The sequence below is a fragment of the Ceratotherium simum genome, chromosome 7 (genome assembly GCF_057802395.1).
Source record: "Ceratotherium simum simum isolate JZ-2026a chromosome 7, ASM5780239v1, whole genome shotgun sequence".
Lineage (NCBI taxonomy): Eukaryota > Metazoa > Chordata > Mammalia > Perissodactyla > Rhinocerotidae > Ceratotherium > Ceratotherium simum.
Genome location: NC_141906.1, coordinates 61,817,641 through 61,836,899, shown reverse-complemented (window position 1 = coordinate 61,836,899; position 19,259 = coordinate 61,817,641). Strand labels below are relative to the sequence as shown.

At 37.3% G+C, this 19,259-nt stretch overlaps 1 protein-coding gene across 2 annotated transcripts in view; it reads left to right on the top strand.

The window, feature by feature from the left end:
• ARHGAP20 (Rho GTPase activating protein 20) overlaps positions 1-19,259 on the top strand; it is a 116,114-nt gene that overhangs the window by 72,725 nt on the left and 24,130 nt on the right. The window contains exons 5-9 of one of the 2 annotated variants that reach the window (XM_004427353.3): positions 9,038-9,079; positions 9,986-10,070; positions 12,927-13,004; positions 15,340-15,406; positions 18,008-18,196. In XM_004427353.3, the coding sequence (XP_004427410.1) occupies positions 9,038-9,079; positions 9,986-10,070; positions 12,927-13,004; positions 15,340-15,406; positions 18,008-18,196 (461 nt within the window). The remainder of the gene's footprint in view (positions 1-9,037; positions 9,080-9,985; positions 10,071-12,926; positions 13,005-15,339; positions 15,407-18,007; positions 18,197-19,259) is intronic. The other variant, XM_087433675.1, reaches the window with a different exon arrangement.

Genomic DNA, 19,259 nt, shown 5'->3' with positions numbered 1-19,259 from the left:
ACAGACTGACCACTCTACAAATAACAACTGTAAACTCTGAACAAAATACAAACAACAACAACTACCTGAAGGTTCTGGAAAGTGAACAAAAGTTGGCAGATTTTGGAGTGGAATTGAAACTTGGAAGAAGATACCAGCGGTGGGTGAGTTTCCTGTTTTTAAGGCATTAGCCTGAGGACAGGCTGCAGTCACATCAAGGTGCAGGGCAACTAAACTGGCAAAAACCCATAGTTGTTCTGGGATAAATAACCAGAGTACACAGCCTGGGTCAGCAATAACCATAAGAAAATGAGGGAGGAAATCTCAAAAAGGAGAGTATCAAAGAAAGGAAGTTCCAAATTTTGTGTATAGACTCTGCCCAAGTCTCTGGCTGATTGGACGTGCATGGAACAGACTCAAAGCAGCTTAAAGCTAAGGCTAAAAAAATTGAACTAAGATGCTGCCCACCACAGGTGAGATGGAGTTTGCAGCTTGAATCTAATCAAGTTAGTTGTCTGTTAAAACAAAAACGTCAACATTGTTTTGCAAATATAACAGCACACAGAGCCTCTAAAACAAAACATTCATAATGTCCAGAATACAATCTAGAATTTCTTGATACATGAAGAACCAGGAAGGGGAAAAGATACTCAGTAGAGGCCAATCCTGAGATGATCTATATGTTGGAATTACCAGAAAAGAACTTTAAAGCATCTCTTATAACTATGCTTAGTAGGTAAAAGTAAAAGGCAAGATAGGAAATCTCAGCAGAGCCAAATGACAATTCTGAAACTGAAAACTACAATACCTTAAATTTTAAAAAAATCTCTGTGTGGCCTTAGTTGCAGAACAGAAATGAAAAAGGAAAGAGTCAGTGAATTTGAAGATACATCAATACAAATTGTCCAATCTGAAGACTAGAGAACACAAAGGTTTTTTTTTTGAAAAATGCATCAGAGACTTGTTGGAAAATGCCAGAAGGTATAATATACATGTAATTGGAATTTCAGAAAGAGGAGAGAGAGGGAATGGGACAGAGTAAGTATTTGAAGAAATAATGGTTTGAAAACTTCCCAAATTTGGTGAAATACATAGATGCACAGATTCAATAAGCTCGGTGAACCCCAAACAGGAGGAATATGAAGAAAATTTCACCTAATCATGTTATAAACAAACTGCTGTAAACCAAAGATAAGAGAATATCTTGCAAGCAGCCAGAGAAAAACAACACATTACATGCAGGGAACAACTTGGACAACAATCATTGTGGACTTTTCATCAGAAACTATGGCAGTTTGAGGAGACAGTGGAATGGCATCTTTAAAGTGTTGAAACAAAATACTTTCAACCTAGAATACTATATCCAGCAAATGTATCCTTCAAAAATGAAAGTGAAATAAAGATTTTTTAAAAACTCCAAGAATTTAGTGCCAGCAGAACTGTACTACAAAAAAACGCTGATGTTAATTTTTCAGCCTGAAGTGAAATGATACCAGAGGGGAGCTCAGATCTTTAGGAAGAAGTGAAGAACATCCAGAAACGGTACATATATGTATCGATGGGATCAAGATGGTGGAGGAGGAAAATCCTTAGCTCACCTCCTCCCATGGACACACCAAAACTGCAACTACGTTTAGAGCAACTATCTCTGAGAACAACCTGAAGACTAGCAGAACAGATTTTCTACAACTAAGGATGTGAAGAAAAAGCCACATCTAGATGGGTAGGAGGGGCAGAGACACAGGCTAGCCTGGACCCACAGCCCGTTGCAGCGACCCACAACCGGGAGGGTGTTCACAACCATGGAGGTCCTCCAAGATGAGCAGGGGGCCCAAGCCCCACATTGGGCTCCCCCGCCAGGGGCACCCACATCAGGAAGATGAGCCCACATAATGTCTGGCTTTGAATACAATGAGGCTTACATCTGAGAGAGCTAGAGGGCCATAGGAAACTGAGACTCTGCTCTTGAAGGGCAGAGTCTGTTGTGCCTGGGCTGTGGCTGGGGCCACAGCCACAAACTCACCCCAAGTCCCAGTGCAGAGGCAGCAGTTTAAAAAGTGCCAGAGTTATATGTGAAGGAGATTTACTGACTGATTTTAGAGCACGTGCCAAAGGGGCAGGAATCTGTTGGAACTTTCTCTAGGACAGAAGCACTGGCAGGCACCTTTTTTTTTTTTTACCTCTCCTACCTCGCTGGCCCAGCCCTGGTAGGCACCGTTTCTAACACTCTCCATCTGCCTTGCTAGCACCCCTCATCCTGCCTTGGCAATCCCCTGCAGACCCACCCCGGCTGACGCCCTTCCAAAGAAGTTCCTGCCCCACCCTACCCCACAACTGGCCCCAGCCAGCACTGGAGCCCCTCTAAAGCAGCTCCTACCCTGTGGGGCTAGCACCGCACACCAGCATGTTCACAGCAATCACAGCCCAGGCACAACAGGAGGGTGCATGCAGCCTACACAAGGGACACACCTGGAACACCTGGCTCTGGTGACCAGGGAGGATTGTGCTACTACGCCCCACAGGACACCTTCTACATTAGGCCACCCCTTCAAGACAGGAGATATAGCTGGTCTGCCTAAACATAGAAAAACAAACACAGAGAATTAGGTAAAATGAGGAGACAAAGGAATAAGTTCGAAACGATAAGAACAAGACAAAACCTCAGAAAAAGAAATAAACAAGACAGAAATAAGCAATCTACCAGATGAAGAGTTCAAAGTTATGGTCATAGAGCTGCTCATCGAACTCAAGAAAAGAATGGATGAACATCAAGAGAGAAATTGACAGTAATACAATAATAGTAGGGGACTTTAACACTCCACTTATATCAATGGATAAATCATTCAGACAGAAAATCTGTGTATATATATGTATACACACACACACACACACACACACACAGGGGTAAGAGAGCACATGTGTATGGTGATGGATGGTAATTAGTCTTTGGTGGTGAACATGATGTAGTCTACACAGAAATCGAAATATAATGATGTACACCTGAAATTTATGTAATATTATAAACCAATGTTACCTCAATAAAAAAAATAATTGAAAAAAACATAAAACTTGGAGGGGGGAGTAAAAATCTAGTTCTTTTAGAACACATTTGAACTTAAGCAACCATCAACTTAAAATAACTGCTATATACATAGGTTGTTATATATGAACCTCATGGTATCCACAAACCAAAAACCTCTAATAGTTACACAAAAAAATAAAGAGAAAGGAATACAAACATAACACTAAAGAAAGTCATCAAATCACAAGAGAAGAAGAAAGGAACAGAGGAGAACTACAAAAACAACCAGAAAACAGTTAAAAAAATTGTAATAAGTACATACCTATCAATAATGACTTTAAATGTAAATGGACTAAATTTTCCAATCAAAAAACATTAGGTGGCTGAATGGATTAAAGAAACAAGACGCCTATATATGCTGCCTACAAGAGACTCACTTGAGACAAGAGATCTAAAGACATGCACAGACTAAAAGTGAGGAAATAGAAAAAGGTATTCTATGCAAATGGAAACAAAAAGAAAGCTGGGTAGCAGTACTTATATCAGACAAAGACTGTAACAAGAGACAAAGAAGGGCATTACATAATGATAAAGGAATCAATCCAACAAGAGGATGTAACACTTGTGAATGTCTATGCACTGAACACAGGAGCACCTAAATATGTAAAGCAAATATTAACAGACAAAAAAGGGAGAAATTGACAGTAATACAATAACAGTAGGAGAATTTAACACTCCACTTACATTAATGGATAAATCATCCAGACAGAGAATCAACAAGGAAACATTGGCGTTAAATGACAAATTAGACCAGATGGACTTAATAGATACATACAGAATATTCCATACAAAAAACAGCAGAATACACGTTTTTTTCAAGTTCACATGGAACATTCTCCAGGATAGAGCATATGTTAGGCTACAAAACAAGTCTCAATACATTTAAGAAGATTGAAATCATATCAAGCATCTTTTTTGACCACAATGGTATGAAACTAGAAATCAATTACAAGGAAAAAAACTGGAAAAAATACAAATACATGCAGGCTAAACAAAATGCTACTAAGCAACCAATAGGTCAACAAAGAAATCAAAGAAGAAATCAAAAAATACCTTGAAACAAATGAAAATAGAAACACAACGTTCCAAAATGTATGGGATGCAGCAAAAGCAGTTCTAAGAGGGAAATTTCTAGCGATACAGGCCTACCTCAGGAAATAAGAAAAATCTCAAATAAGCAATCTAACCTTACACCTAAAGGAGCTAGACAAAGAAGAACAAACAAAGCCCAAAGTTAGTACAAGGAAGGAAATAATAAAAGTTAGAGCAGCTATAAATGAAACAGAGACTGAAAAAACAATAGAAAAGATCAATGAAACTAAGATCTGGTTCTTTGAAAAGATAAACAAAATTGATAAACCTTTAGCCAGACGGATCAAGAAAAAAAGAGAGAGGGCCCAAATAAATAAAATCAGAAATGAAAGAGGAGATGTCCCAGCTGACACCACAGAAATGCAAAGGATCATAAGAGATTACTATGAACAATTATATGTCAACATATTGGACAACCTAGAAGTGGATAAATTCCTAAAAACATACAGTCTTCTAAGACTGAATCAGAGGGAAATAGAAAATCTGAACAGACTGATTACTAGTAATAAAATTATATCAGTAATCAAAAAACTCCCAACAAACCAAAGTCCAGGACTGGACAGCTTCACAGGTGAATTCTGCCAAATGTTTAAAGAATTAATATCTATCCTCAAACTGTTCCAAAAAATTCAAAAGGAAGGAATGCTTCCAAACTCATTTTACAAGTCCAGCATTACCCTGATAGCAAAACCAAAGACACTACAAAAAAAGAAAATTACAGGCCAATATCCCCTAGATGCAAAAATCTTCAACAAAATATTAGCAAACTGAATTCAGCAATACATTAAAAGGATCATACATCATGATCAAGTGGGATTTAATAAACCAGTGTTGCAAGAATGGTTCAATATCCACAAATCAGTCAGTTTGATACACTACGTTAACAAAATGAAAGATAAAAATCATATGATCATCTCAGTAGATGAAGAAAAAGCATTTGACAAAATTCAACATCCAGTTATGATAAAAACTCTCAACAAAGTGAGTATAAAGGGAACATACCTCAGCATAATAAAGGCTATATATGACAAGCCCTCAGCTAACATAATACTCAATGGTGAATAGCTGAAAGCATTTCCTCTAAGATCAGGAACAAGACAAGGATGCCCACTCTCACCACTTTTATTCAACATAGTATTAGAAGTCATTTGACAGAGAAAGTGATACAAATATTATATGATTTCACTTTTAGGTGGAATCTAAAAGATAAAACATAAAACATAAGAGAAAGAAACTCATAGATACAAAGAACAAACTAGTGGTCACCAGAGGGAAGGTGTTGGGGGGGATGGGCGAAATAGATGAAGGGGATTAAGAGGTACAAACTTCCAGTTATAAAATAAGTCACAGGGATGTAATCTACAGCATAGGAAATATAGTCAATAATATTGTAATAACTTTGTATGGTGACAGATGGTAACTAGACTTGCTGTAGTGATCATTTCATAATATTTATAAGTCTCAAATCACTATGTTGTACACTGAAACTAATATAATATTGTATGCCAATTATACTTCAATTTAAAAAATGGTGTATATAGGGGCTGGCCTGGTGGTGCAAGCAGTTAAGCGCGCGCGCTCCGCTGCGGCGGCCCGGGGTTCGCGGGTTCAGATCCCAGGCGCACACTGACGCAGTGCTTGGCAAGCCATGCTGTGGCGGCATCCCATATAAAGTGGAGGAAGATGGGCATGGATGTTAGCCCAGGGCCAGTCTTCCTCAGCACAAAAAAGAGGAGGATTGGCAGATGTTAGCACAGGGCTGATCTTCCTCACACGCAAAAAAAGGTATATATATCTGGGTGAATATTAAGAAAATCTAGGTCATGATCAGCTTAAAATGCCATCAAGCCAGCAGCTCAAGAAGCAGTCTCTCCTAGCCACTCACTATAATATCCATAAAGAAACAAAAAAGTAAAGACTAATAGCTTTGAAATCTAAGACTGACAAACAACTGCCAGAATCTGTGAGGAATGTCTAATTGAGTCAAATTGGAGGAAGAGCAAACAATAAATGTGAACTTTCCATGCTTTACCTTGGGAAACAGGGTAGATCATCACATCCCACAAAGGCCAAAAGGAATTCATGTCTCTATCACGACTTGTACCTGATTCACAAACCTAGGATCTATATCTACCAGAAAAATAGGCACTGCACCTTGATTTTTACAGATAACTATACAGTAAAATGGGAACATTGTTCAAAAGACACGAAGTATTTAAATCTGACAATGATCTATCTACAAGAGGAGTCAGAAGAATATTTTAACTTAAATACCTAGTATGAATCTTAGTCTACAAACTCGGGTTTGCAAGAAAAGCCTTTTTATTTATAGATCAAATTAAAGCTCACCTTGAACCCCATTTTTCCAGGCTGTTAGGAAATCAAATTTTCTTCTTTACTGGAACCCCTGTATTCTTAAGGTAGAACCAGAATACGGGAGACTTCTGTGATGTCTACAAAACAATTGAAAAGCTTCTGATGGACCTTCAGTCTATTGTGGTCACTGCTGACATCATCTTTTTTATGCCTGGAGTTGTCCTTTTACATTCAAAGGTGCTCTGATTATTTGCCACATGTGGGATACAGGTATCTTTGCTGATATAAAAACCTGGGAGCCCAGGAACAAGCCTCCCTAGTTGCTCCTGACAACCGTTTCCTCTGGGGTCTTTCTGTTTCCTTAGGCACCTCAGCTGAGTGACGTATGGTTTCCGGCTCCCTCTCAGGGCTGACAGACTCTATCCCCTCCCAAATTTGAGGGACTCTTTCCAATCTGCCTTGCCCTTTTTCTTTCTCTAAGGTATACTGCTTTCTCCTCTCCTGGCTCTTACCAAATGAACTTAGGTGTTTATGAAACTCTGAGATAACCTTGATTTTGGAGTACGTCTGTTTTTAATTCCATAAAAATGTCTGAGATTAAGAATTGCTAAGGAAAGAGAAGTCCTAGATACTTACATAGAGCCGAGGAAAGGGGAAAATACAAGAAGATTACACAACTCAATCTCAATGAATTAGCCTGACACACTTCATAATTTGTTTATTTTTAAAGTAACGTATGCTGTATATTCAAACAATGGAACACCATACGGCAATGAGAACGAACAGTCTCAAACCACATGCAGTAATATGGATAAGTCTCACAAGCACAGTGTTGAATGAAGGAAACCAGACACTATATGGTACTTACTATACGGTTACATTTCTATAAACTAGACAAACAAGCACAGCTACTCTGTTCTGTTAGAAGTCGGGATAGTGGGAACGGGTGCTTGAAAAGGAGCACAAGGAGACCTTCCAAGGTGGCTTTCTGTTGCATAATCTGGGTGCTAGTCACATGAGTGTGTTCAAGTTGTGAAAATTCTTCAAACCGTACACTTAAGCATTGTACAGTTATCTCTGTGTATCTTATATGTCAATAAAAAGTTTAAAAAATACCAAGTGTATTTTAAAGGGGCAATTTTCTTTAATTGCTTTGAAAAAAGTTAATAGATCTAAAGAAAACTTACATATTTTTCACCATAGATTTTTGCTAAATAAATCCAAGATTTGATATTTAATTTTTGCTTATTTGACAATAAGATTTTTGCTAAATAAATCTGAGATTTGACAATTAACCTAGAAAATCTTCTGTTTAGGAAAGGAGAATACATCAAAAGATTGTAAGAAATTGTGAATTGTGAAAGATGCAAACCATATGGTCAGTGGTAAAAGGGATGTAATGTGCTTTCTGATGACCAATCCTGGGAGATTGCTTATGGAGAAAATTGCTAAGCAATGAAGTTAGAAACAAATTACAATATTTGTTAAGTGTATTTTTCTGGAACAAGAAAATAACTAGGGTTTCCAACTTCTTTAAGAAGATTAGAGATATGATTTTAAAAGCTAGTGAGTAACAAGACCATGTAGAAATAAACTTTAAATTACTTCTAACTTTAAGAATTAAATGCAGGGGCCGGCCCCATGGCATAGCGGTTAAGTGCGCGCGCTCCACTGCTGGCAGCACAGGTTCGGATCCCAGGCCCGCACCAACGCACCGCTTGTCAGGCCATGCTGTGGCGGCGTCCCACATAAAGTGGAGGAAGATCGGCCCGGATGTTAGCTTAGGGCCAGTCTTCCTCAGCAAAAAGAGAAGGATTGGCATGGATGTTAGCTCAGGGCTGATCTTCCTCACAAAAAAAAAAAAAAGAAAGAAATGCAGCAGTGACTTCATCAGAAAAATCATTAATCAAGAGTAATTTAGTTGTAAATGAATGGATCTTAATCAGAAGATTATGATAATTAAGAATACATTTTCTATGAACTAATTTACTAAATTACAATTCTGCTATATGTATAAAGAAATAAATATTTCTTTTCCTGACAACAAACTGGTTTCAGGGCCAAGATATTTCCATCAATATGCCAGCTTTCTCTTTCATCTCAAGTTGAGCATACTTTCTATTTGTATGGCACTTAAAGCGACAAAAACACTCTGAGATAATTAGCCCAGTCCTACAGATGTGGAAACCGAGGCTTAGAAATGTTAAGTGATTTGCCCATGATCATATAGCTTGCATATATTGAAACCAGGTGTTTGGATTTCAAATCAAGTACTCTTTCCACTATAAGAGTACCACTTGTAAAAGAGCTGTAAAGTGAGAAAGTGGTTCTGTCTTGGATCCATCCAAGAGGTTTTAATAAAACTATACTTGACTGTGTAGTTTTTCCTAACAGGGATTTTCACTGCAAGGTCCACTGCAGAACACAATTATGCCAAGATTGCAGTTGCGTGCAACTACATCAATAACACCAGGCTGTTGATGTTTCACCTGGATTTATAGTCTTAAATATGGTAGCATAAGTATTTTATGTGGTTTAACTTTTCTCTCCCATTTTCTTTGATTGCAGTTCTCCAGAACAAAAGGACAAATGGCTCTCTCTCCTTCAGAGGTATTTTTTTCAGTATACGTATTGTTAATCTTTAAGCTATAGTTAAATGAATTAAATTCTTCTCTGCAGAGATGTGCCCCAAACTATTCCCCTTCTCCTTAGTAGAAATTATTCATTTGTCCTCAAAATAAGCTGTTGTTTAGACTATACACTAGCCACTACTTACTGTAAATAATGTTCTCTCATTACATGTATTTCTTACTTTCTAGGAAGGAGAACATTGAAGTCTGGTTAGATCAATTTAGACAGAAACTAGTCAATAATCTCTCTCATCTCTTTCCATGTCTCCAACCTATCATTTGGAGCTAATAGTTTCCTCAAAGCATGTATTAAGTTTCCATATATGGAGGGTTTTCTGCTGAGCACCTCAAAAATCAGTTATTATCCCTACCTTTGAGCATACAGACCAAAATGGTCAATTTAGATTCATCTCTTATTCCCATAATCCTTCCTCCTCTCTCTTCCTTCCCAAGCAATGGGATAACCAAGATTTATGCTCCACTGGAGAGCTAAATGAGAAGTAAGAGGACTTTGTTTTGGTTTGGTCTAGTAAAGTATTATATATGCTCGTATACTTATCAGTAAGGTTCTGGGCCTGTCCAGAGAAGACAGGGAAGCTTTGAGGATAAAACATCACCCAGAGGTACCTTAACCTCACTGTGCTCAAACCTCCCTTCAAATGGATCTACCATTCTTTTTTGTGCGCATGCCTAATGTCCTGAGAATTTTTTTTTATTCTCTTCCAACCCATAATGTAATCTGACTTTGCTGAGTCTTTCCATCTGTCTTTTTAAAAATAGCATAAGTATATTGAAAATATTAGCAAAATAGCTTGATTTAAAAATAAGCCATTAGCGAAATCCATCTGACTCAGTGTTGTTTTGGGTTGTTGTTGCATTTGATTAGATACATCAATCTAGAGAAAGAGAAGGACTACCCGAAGAGCATTCCCCTCAAAATCTTCGCCAAGGACATTGGGAATTGTGCCTATGTAAGTGTTTCTAAGCCAGAAAATTAAATTCCAAGTCCCTGCATAAGGCAGAGCACCATGGATAAAAAGAGAGACAGGCAGGCAGACAGACAGACTGTGTATGTGCTACGGAAGGTAGGCATTTAGAAATACCATTGTGGGAAAACGCGTTTTCCTGGGTATGTGTTATGTCTTTGTATAGAGGAAAAGTAAACCCTAGAGAAAATGAAGCAAGAGAAATCGTATGAACTACAGCATTTAACATTTACACTTGGAAAGAGTATTGCTTGTCAGATGTCTCTTTCCTCCCTCTGGCATTAAATGTTTCTCTGGATCCTTTCAATAGCAGCTGCAAAGTCTTGTAGTAAAGCCATTTCCACAAGGAGGTATTTCCTATTAGTATTAAGCAATTTTTTCCAACTTGTCACTTCTTAAGTAGGGAGTGGTTTTGGTAAGTTCTTCATTCTTTGAGTTTTTAGAGATTGAATCTGTCAGGTTAATAAATGGGTGAGCTGGGAGAGATGACATTTTTAAGGGATCAGCATGTTTCTACCTCACAGTTTTTCTCATATTGGTCAAATAAAAATTAAGTCTATTCAGCCCTAGTTATTACATGTAATTTGATGACTGAAATATGGTACAGGTGCCAAGATGTTATCGATGATGAACAAAATGGAAACTTAAGAATATTTTTATGATGCTATGGACTGTCCTACTTCACAGCAGCTCTAGATCACACAGAATAGTTTTGTGTGTGGAAAAAATATGTAGTACAAAACAGTTGTGTTTTGGCCAAAAGCAAAAGTTATGCAAATGTTCTGACATGAGTACCAGATGTCACTGCTTGAGGGAAATACTCAAATTTCTATGGTTTGAGACTACAGAGATCTCCTGTAGCAAAGTAGCAAAAAAGCAAATACTACCACTGTTTTTCTGCCAGCTTTGATTCAGTTGTGGTAGCAGTTGGTTACATTCAGGATTTTCATGGAAAATCCCTTGAATTTTTTTTGACACTTCTTTTCGGTGTATGAAAAGTGTGTGCTTGAGAAACGACGGATGTCCCACTCTCATTTTGGAAGAAAAGACAAGAGATGTGGTCAGGTTGGGTGCTCTGTTTTTATCACCAGTACCCTGGTAAAGTCAACGATGATGTGACACACTCTTTTTTGCTCTCTGAAGTTGCTTCATGGTGAGAGTCTCTTTTCAGGGAGCCCTGCTTTCAGAAAGAGTGGTTCCCCCCAAGTAAGAGTGCATGTATGAGAAGCGTTCTTTATCCTGGGCCTTTAGTTATGTACAATTTGTCAGTGAATTCTACTTACATGGAAAAAATAGCCACATTTTCAGTTTTGTCTGTTTGTTTTATTTGTTTACTAGCTGAAGAGCACTATCTGATGAAATTCATTTGTTTTGTCTACCAGAGAGGCATACAGGGAAAATACATGTCGTCTAATTACTGCTTGGAACATATGTGCCTAGTATTAAGAAAAATCATTATCTTAGAAGCCAGGTACATTGAGAGTGATTATTAGTAATACAGAGTAGGTTCTTCACTTTACAAAAGACTTCATGATAGAGTTTCTTTAAATTAAATGAGGGGGTTTTCAGACTTAAAAAAAAAAGCAAAAGCCTTTCATGAAATTATGTCTCAAGTTAAAGCCCAGTATGTAAAACATCTGTGCCTCTCTGGTAGAAGACACACACTGCGTTGGGTGCTCATAGCCCTCCCTGTTGGCTTCTGAGACACTTTTGCATAATCTTTGGAGCTACAAGGAGTACAATTTGAAATTAATTAACAAACAACTTTAAGAGGCAATTTGTCTTGTCAAGTAATTGGCTTATAGAGAAAAATACTGTGATGGAAGGATAAGCGATGAATTATCAGTGGATTTCACTTAGCTTCTTTTTTATATCATTTTGTTTTCATTTATGCTACTTATGTGGACCATTTAAGCCCTATCAGGGACACAACCCTAATTGCTGATTTATCTGCTAATTATAATATGTAAAACCTATATGCATAGTAAATATTTCTTTTTTGATAGCATGGCATTGTGTTATATTTAAACAATGTCTTGGAATTAGTGAACTCTATAGATATCTCAGAATCTTGTAATGCCTTTTCTATTTGTTGTGAACTGTCTTTCTATTTTTAGGTAGTAATTTCTCAGTGTAGTTTAGCACAGAGCCATTATAGATACCCTGTTCAGTGGCAGAGTTGGTTACAGAATTGAACTTTCTAAAATTCCCATTCCTTTTTGCTACACTTATTGGTTTTAAGGCCTCTACAGATTTCAGCAATAAAAATCTCAGTAGCCACAGCACCTTACATATAGAAAGTTCTCAATAAATAGTGGTTTTTAAAAATTTTAAACTTTAAATGTCTTTTGCAAGCAGTTCTTATTCTGATTTTACCTAAACTGACTCTTTACCATGCAAAGAAATAAAAACCCACGCTGAAAACAGTCCTCAGGAAGAAACAGAAAGTGATCCAGCTTGCTCCCTCTTTTATGACGTGTTGCATTATGAAAATGATGTAGAGAACCAGTCTCACTGGTTTGTTTTTGGGCTGGGGGGTAGTCCATGTAGTCTCTCTGAATACAATTTATTCTTTGTCTTTCTTGATTAAGGTCTTATATTTCGTGAGCCACATATGCTTTATTTTAAAAGAAATAGATGTTTTATTAAAAGGTATAATATATAATGGAATGAAAGTAAATTATAATCAAGGTTTTGTGTTCTACTGAAGTCGTGTGCTTTACTCTGTCAACACTTGAAATCAAGGTCTTCTTTTGAATAATCATTTGACAATAATTACTTGTTCACTTGTTTTAAAATTCTTTATTTATAGTTGTATTTCTTATTTCTTTTTTTCTACAGTCTAAGACTATAACAGTAACGAATTCAGATACAGCGAATGAAGTTATCAACATGTCACTACCAATGCTAGGGATAAGTGTAAGTTACTCTGCTAGCTATTCTTAATTAAAAACACACTTGGATACTTTAGACTTACATAAATATTCTTCCTTATGTCATAAGACAGCTGATTACTAGAAACACCAAAGACATATTTTGTCCCCCAAAATAGAAAATAAGGACAGTAAAGCCTTAATATTAGCTTAATATTGGGTGCTAGTCTTCTATTCCCATTTTAAGACCTGTGTAAACTGAAGCATAATAAGATTAGACAATAATTTTAGAGTGATAATATGTATTTTTATTGTAGATGCTATATATGTAGCAGGATTTTTTGGTGTAAGATTCTTAAGCAAGTTTCAGCTTCCTTCCCCTCTGCCCACTTGTCGCTATATGACTGTTCTTTCTCTGTCTCCTCTCCTGGTCCTTCTCCCTTACCTGATTATTCTCTTATTATCTCAAGATTCAGTCAGTCTTAGGATGATGAATTCTGAAGGATTTGCTCCATAGTAGAATTTTTACGTAAAGAACACATAGCTAGAAACCATATTCACTGGCTGCAGGTCCAGAGGATGAGACGGCTGATACCTCTAATGAACTAGTAAATTAGAAAACAAGCTTTGAATTAGATCATGGATTTAAAACACTTTAGTGTGTACACTACATCTTCCCTGTTTTGCTTTTAGCTTCTGCTTTTTTTCTGTTTTATGGGGCAAAGGTGAGTTTTTGAAATTTTATTAATGGAGAAGATCGGAATGTTTGAGGATGAGGTAAGGGAAAGAGAATTGAAAAGTTCTCCTCATCTCCACCCTACCGGTCTATAAACACCACACAGTGGTACTTGTATTAAAGGGAGTGACTTTCAGAAGGATGGAAACCAATGGAAGCACTTGAACAACACCATTTGTTGAGTGAGATTCTCTGTAAATATGAAAACACAATGTTACTGTGATGTGACATGACATATATTTAAGATATGCCATAGTATTTAGATTTGCTTGTACACAGTGCTATCATAAGCCCTTAAGAACTGAGGGCAACCGAAATTTAGGATAAGAAATCTGATTTCTTTTACTTAAATTTAATAATATATTTAAGACGTAATTAAATGTATATGTGCTGGGTCAAGCGGGCACCTCTGCACTGATTTCTAAGCTTATATAATTATATCTTGAAAGAGAGTGAATAGTTAAGGGAAAGGAAGGGAGATTAGTTAATGACATTACTTATTTTCTTATTTATGCTTTTCCTTTGAATAAAGTGATCAATCTCCTCAGCCCAAAAATATTTTTATTCAATGTAATTAGGAACTGAAGCTACTTGGTTCTACTTTTCTAAGGGATTTTACAGTGTTTTCAGACACCACAAAAAAAGAAAGGATTTTTATTAGATTTCTCTTCCTATTTGCAATAAAAATTTTTTGACTAGGGGATGGGGAAGGAAATGACAGCTAGAGTAGGGGAGGGGGTAGAGAGGGGTATTCTCCATATCCAGGACCTCTGTTATAAGGTCAGGGCCATGATTTTTAATCAGAAGATAAAGGCAAGAATATTAAATGTTGGCAATCTGTTCTAGCTTCATTTAAAACCTTTTTGCTTTATCGTCTCCTAGAGGATACAGCAAAGTCTGTGTAATTTAGTATTATTTCTTTCAAGTGGGATTTTTAGTATTGCTGGGTTACAATTCTACTAGTGAACAATTTCATTGTTTTCTATGACTGGGCCTATTCTCTAGACAGAATTCTTGTCCTTTCTGTCCCCAGGACTGGACTTGCCCAAAATAAAGTCAGTGTAGACTATGCCAGCTACCTAGCTCCTCAAAGCCTCTTGGTCATTCTCCCTCTTCTCAGAAGCAGCTGAGCTAATAATCAGCCTTTGAGATTTTACTTTTTCATCACAGACACTGCAGTGTTGTGGCTTTCTGGATGACAAGGTTGGCTTTGCAGAGGCCTGTTGGAGATTAAGTCCAGTATTCTCTGAGAAGTCCAGAGACATAGCAGAAGGCAGGACTCTAAAGAAGAGATTAGCCTTTTAGAAAACCAGGAAGTTTCTCTTTCCTTTGTAAAAGCGCATATATGTGATTTCACGTTTTGTGGGCTACCCATATAGTGCGAGCCTGATTCCATTGCAGTTCATGTCATCACCAGGAAAAGAGGGCAGGATTCCTGAGTCCTTTGTTGGGGATTAGAGAGGGAGAGATGGGTTATGGGACTCAGGTCTGCCATCTTCAAGAACCGTATCCACCCCCCTGAACCTCAATAGCCTTTATATTGTCCCTATTTTTATTTTTTTGCAAAACATAAAAATGCCAAAAAATGTATCCTCATTCAATTACCAAACATGAAAGAATTATTGTTAATTCTTTTGTCTCCAAGGGCTCTGAGAGAGATTACCAATTATGGGTCAATTCTGGCAAAGAGGAGGCACCATACCCACTTATTGGTAAGTTTCTGCAAAAATCTGATAGGGTTGATTATGTTTTAATTATAATTCTAAATGTCTCAGAGAATTGATCATATGGTCCTAAATTTAAATACTGTTAAATATTAAATCTCATATAATATTCATTTATTTATTTGATAAATATCTGTCAAGCATTTCCTATGTGCTAGACAAATAATATCTCTTCACTCAAGCAGCTAATGGTATAGTTGGGAAAAGAAATGGAAATTTTCCTGTTTTTTCACTTTATAAACAGCTATCTTGCTAAACAGTTTTTTAATTTTTTTCTGGAAGATAGAAATATGCACTGGTATTCCTTTTCCCCTATATATTTGTTTTTCATATTCGGTTCTTGAATTTTCTGTTCCCTTTCCTACCTACTATGTTGCCTCTGTGGAAGACTATCTGTAATCCAATCATGCCCCTTAATCCATCAGTGAGTATTTAACACCGGCCCTGCACCCAGACCTTTCCTAGGCATCATAAAGAACATGAAATTAACCCATTTAGATTCCTAAAAATTTTCACTGACTTATCAACTAGCTACGACCTCACTAACTAACTACTTTGCTATTTCTGTAGCCAAATTTTTCAGCATTTGTTTTGAGGAATTATTGGCAAATAGGTTATATCTCACCTTATTTAAATCTTTTGGCTAAAAAATATTCCTTGATCAGTAAGGTCATTCAGTGTGGTTAACAGAAATAGAGCAGTTAAAATAAGGCACAGTAACTGTAGCAGATCTTGAGATAATGACAGTAATGAGGATGAGGATGATTATTTCTGTTAATAATTTTTAAATGCTTACTATCTGCAAGACATTGTACAAAGCATATCATGTCCATTATCTCATGTAATCCTTTCATTTACCTGTGAGATCACTACTTTGTAATTCAGGGTGTTTCAAGTGAATGGAATAATCTAAAGCCAAACTTTCTATGAGATGTATATTCTCAGACTTAAAGCAAGCCATCATGCACATAGCTGAGGACAAAATTCACTGCATTTCCAGTTTCTTTTTTAGTGTTGTCATTTTTGCAAAAGTACATGAGTAACAATTAAGTTTGTGATTAAAAATCAAATAAATACTGGGCCGGCCCAATGGCGTAGTGGTTAAGTTCGTGCACTCCACCCCGGTGGCCTGGGGTTTGTAGGTTCGGATCCTGGGCACAGACCCTGCACCACTTATCAAGTCATGCCGTGGCAGGCATCCCACGTATAAAGTAGAGGAAGATGGGCACAGACGTTAGCCCCGGGCTAATCTTCCTCAGCAAAAAGAGGAGGATTGCCGACAGATGTTAGCTCAGGGCTAATCTTCCCCACCAAAAAAAAAAAAAAAAAATCAAATAAATATTTAAAAATTGTTTTAACGAAATATATTAATTTAATTAAAACTATATAGATAGTAACTTTCAGGCTTAAAACAGCTTCAAGCTTCATTGCTAACTCTCGCTAAAAAACCATGAGACGTGGGGACGTGATTGTTATTTAGCAGCAATTCTCCATCATGTATTTTAATGTGCCTTACAAACTTTAGTTGTAGATCAGCTGCTGGCTATTTTGATAAATTGATTTTGTTTTATTGCTGTTATAGGAGTCTTTTTTTTTTTTTGGCCTTAATCCCTGGAAGCAGCAGTAGTACTTGATATTAATGGAACATTGACATTGTATGCCTATGCCAGTTGGAAAGGAAAAGGAAGAGTTCACTGAGTTACATTCAGTGATAAATCAACAATAGAAGAGAACTTACTCTCTGTACTTAAAAAAAGCTAAATGTACAGCACAATGGTACTTGAGGATTAAATTAAGAAGATGCAATTACTTAGAGCACTAAAGAGCAAAAAATTGTGTTGCAGTCAGATATCCAGGGTTTAGTTTTTCTAGTTTGCAAATTCCCTTTTGAATCTTGTCTCTGATTATTGCCTATAAATGCTAACCTCAGAGGGCAGCAGTGGGAGGGAAGCATAAATCAAACAAACCAGTCCTGATGCTCTTAAGTAACTCTAAGTATATAACTAATAAAAAGTAATGAAATGTCTTTTCCAAACAGACCTCTTGTGTTAAATAATAGTAATAATAGTGATGCTTGAAATATATGGTTCTTTACCCTTATTATTTAAATAATATTAACCATTAAGGTTTACTTATTTGATCCTTATAATACCATGTGATAGGTAGGGTAAATATTTTAAATCATGGATTTAAGGCTGAGAGAGGTCAAGGATTTGCTGAAGCTTTACAGATATAGTGTCAAGGGAGGAACTAGAATACCTTTAAATATTCTTATATGTGAACATAGGAAAAGTCAACATTATGCAACTCACAAACTAACCTGTGCATTCCAAAAAAGATATTCTTTAAAGATTTTTTTTCTCTTTGCGTCCCCCCTGACAACCCCCCACTTAAAACTCCTTTGGTAGGGCCACCTGCATTACGCAGCGGTCTTCAACTGTAAGAGTGTGCATGGTGATCGCTCAGTCAACAAAAGGATTCTTGATAGCAGAAGTCCCAGGAGCAAATTGTGGTACATTCCAGTGTGTAGCACACATGCTCACAGGACCAGTCAGCCTAAAGTCTACATTTAGATTTTTCTCTGTGTAGGCCATGAATATCCCTATGGAATTAAAATGAGCCATCTTCGAGACACTGCGCTCCTGACGCAGGGATCAAAGGACTCCACCACCCCTTCCAACCTCCAAGAGCCCTTCCTCATGGAACAGCTGCCCCGAGAGATGCAGTGCCAATTCATCCTAAAGCCTAGCCGCCTGGCTGCGGTCCACCAACTGAGTGGTGAGTTGCTTCTCCTCCTTTATAGAGCCTTTTTTTAGCAAAAGTTTTCATTCCTGAAAACAAAGTTAGTACAAAGGCAAAGACTCAAACTTCCAGCCAGATGAGGTATTTTTTTTTCTTTTGAACTTGCTAAGTGTTTTGAAAGGAAAGATGGAGTTTTAGAAGATTGTTTTATAAATCAGCCATAGGCATGACTGACTGTAATCAGCAGCTAGTAGCAGTAGTCTCTTCCTTCTTTCTTCACTATTCTTTCCCCTTTAACCTTATGCCCACTGCAGAGTCAAAGGCAGCAGGCAATGCTGCAGGTGCTTCAATGCCTTCTTTGTACTATAATACATTGCACTGTCTGTTCCCCCTGAATGGTCACATTATAAAAAGGAGGTTGTCAGTGATGGGTGTCAGGAGACTGTGATGCCCTCCCTGGATGCTGGTACTGATAAGTATGTGAAGGCAAAATGATTTCTACAGAAATCTCTCTTTAGTCTGTTAATCTGTCTGAATTCCCTCTGAACATAGCCATCTCTACCCACCCCATAATAAAGACTCTGGAATGATACAAGTGATATTTAACGCAGGAAGACCATCATTTACCTTAACCCAAGTTTGAGCTATAAGCCCTCAGTCGGAAAGTAAGCTTATGTAAGAAATAGTAGAAAAGGGATACCAAAAGTGTAAGTGGGATAGTAGAAAATTGATGCTGAATTTCTGTAGCTGCCTTTGTCAATTTGAACCAACTGGGGGACCCAATGAACAGTGGCAACTGTTTTATATGCGTCCCACACACATGCACATCCAACCCTGTCACTTTCTGTTGATGTCCTAGCCCAAACTTTATACTTTATTGACATCATCAGTCAGGCACTACCTCTTGCCAACACCAGCTGTAAAAACTTACCTTACATTGGCACCAGCCTTCTTCTCGCCTATAATAGTAAATTGAGTTTTGGGACTCTAAGGCTATTTACTCACATCTTTGGGCCATTTTAAGGGGTATTATAGAGATGTCAAAGTTTTCCATCCACTAAAATGTGAGCTCCATGAAGGCAGAGATTTTGGTCTATTT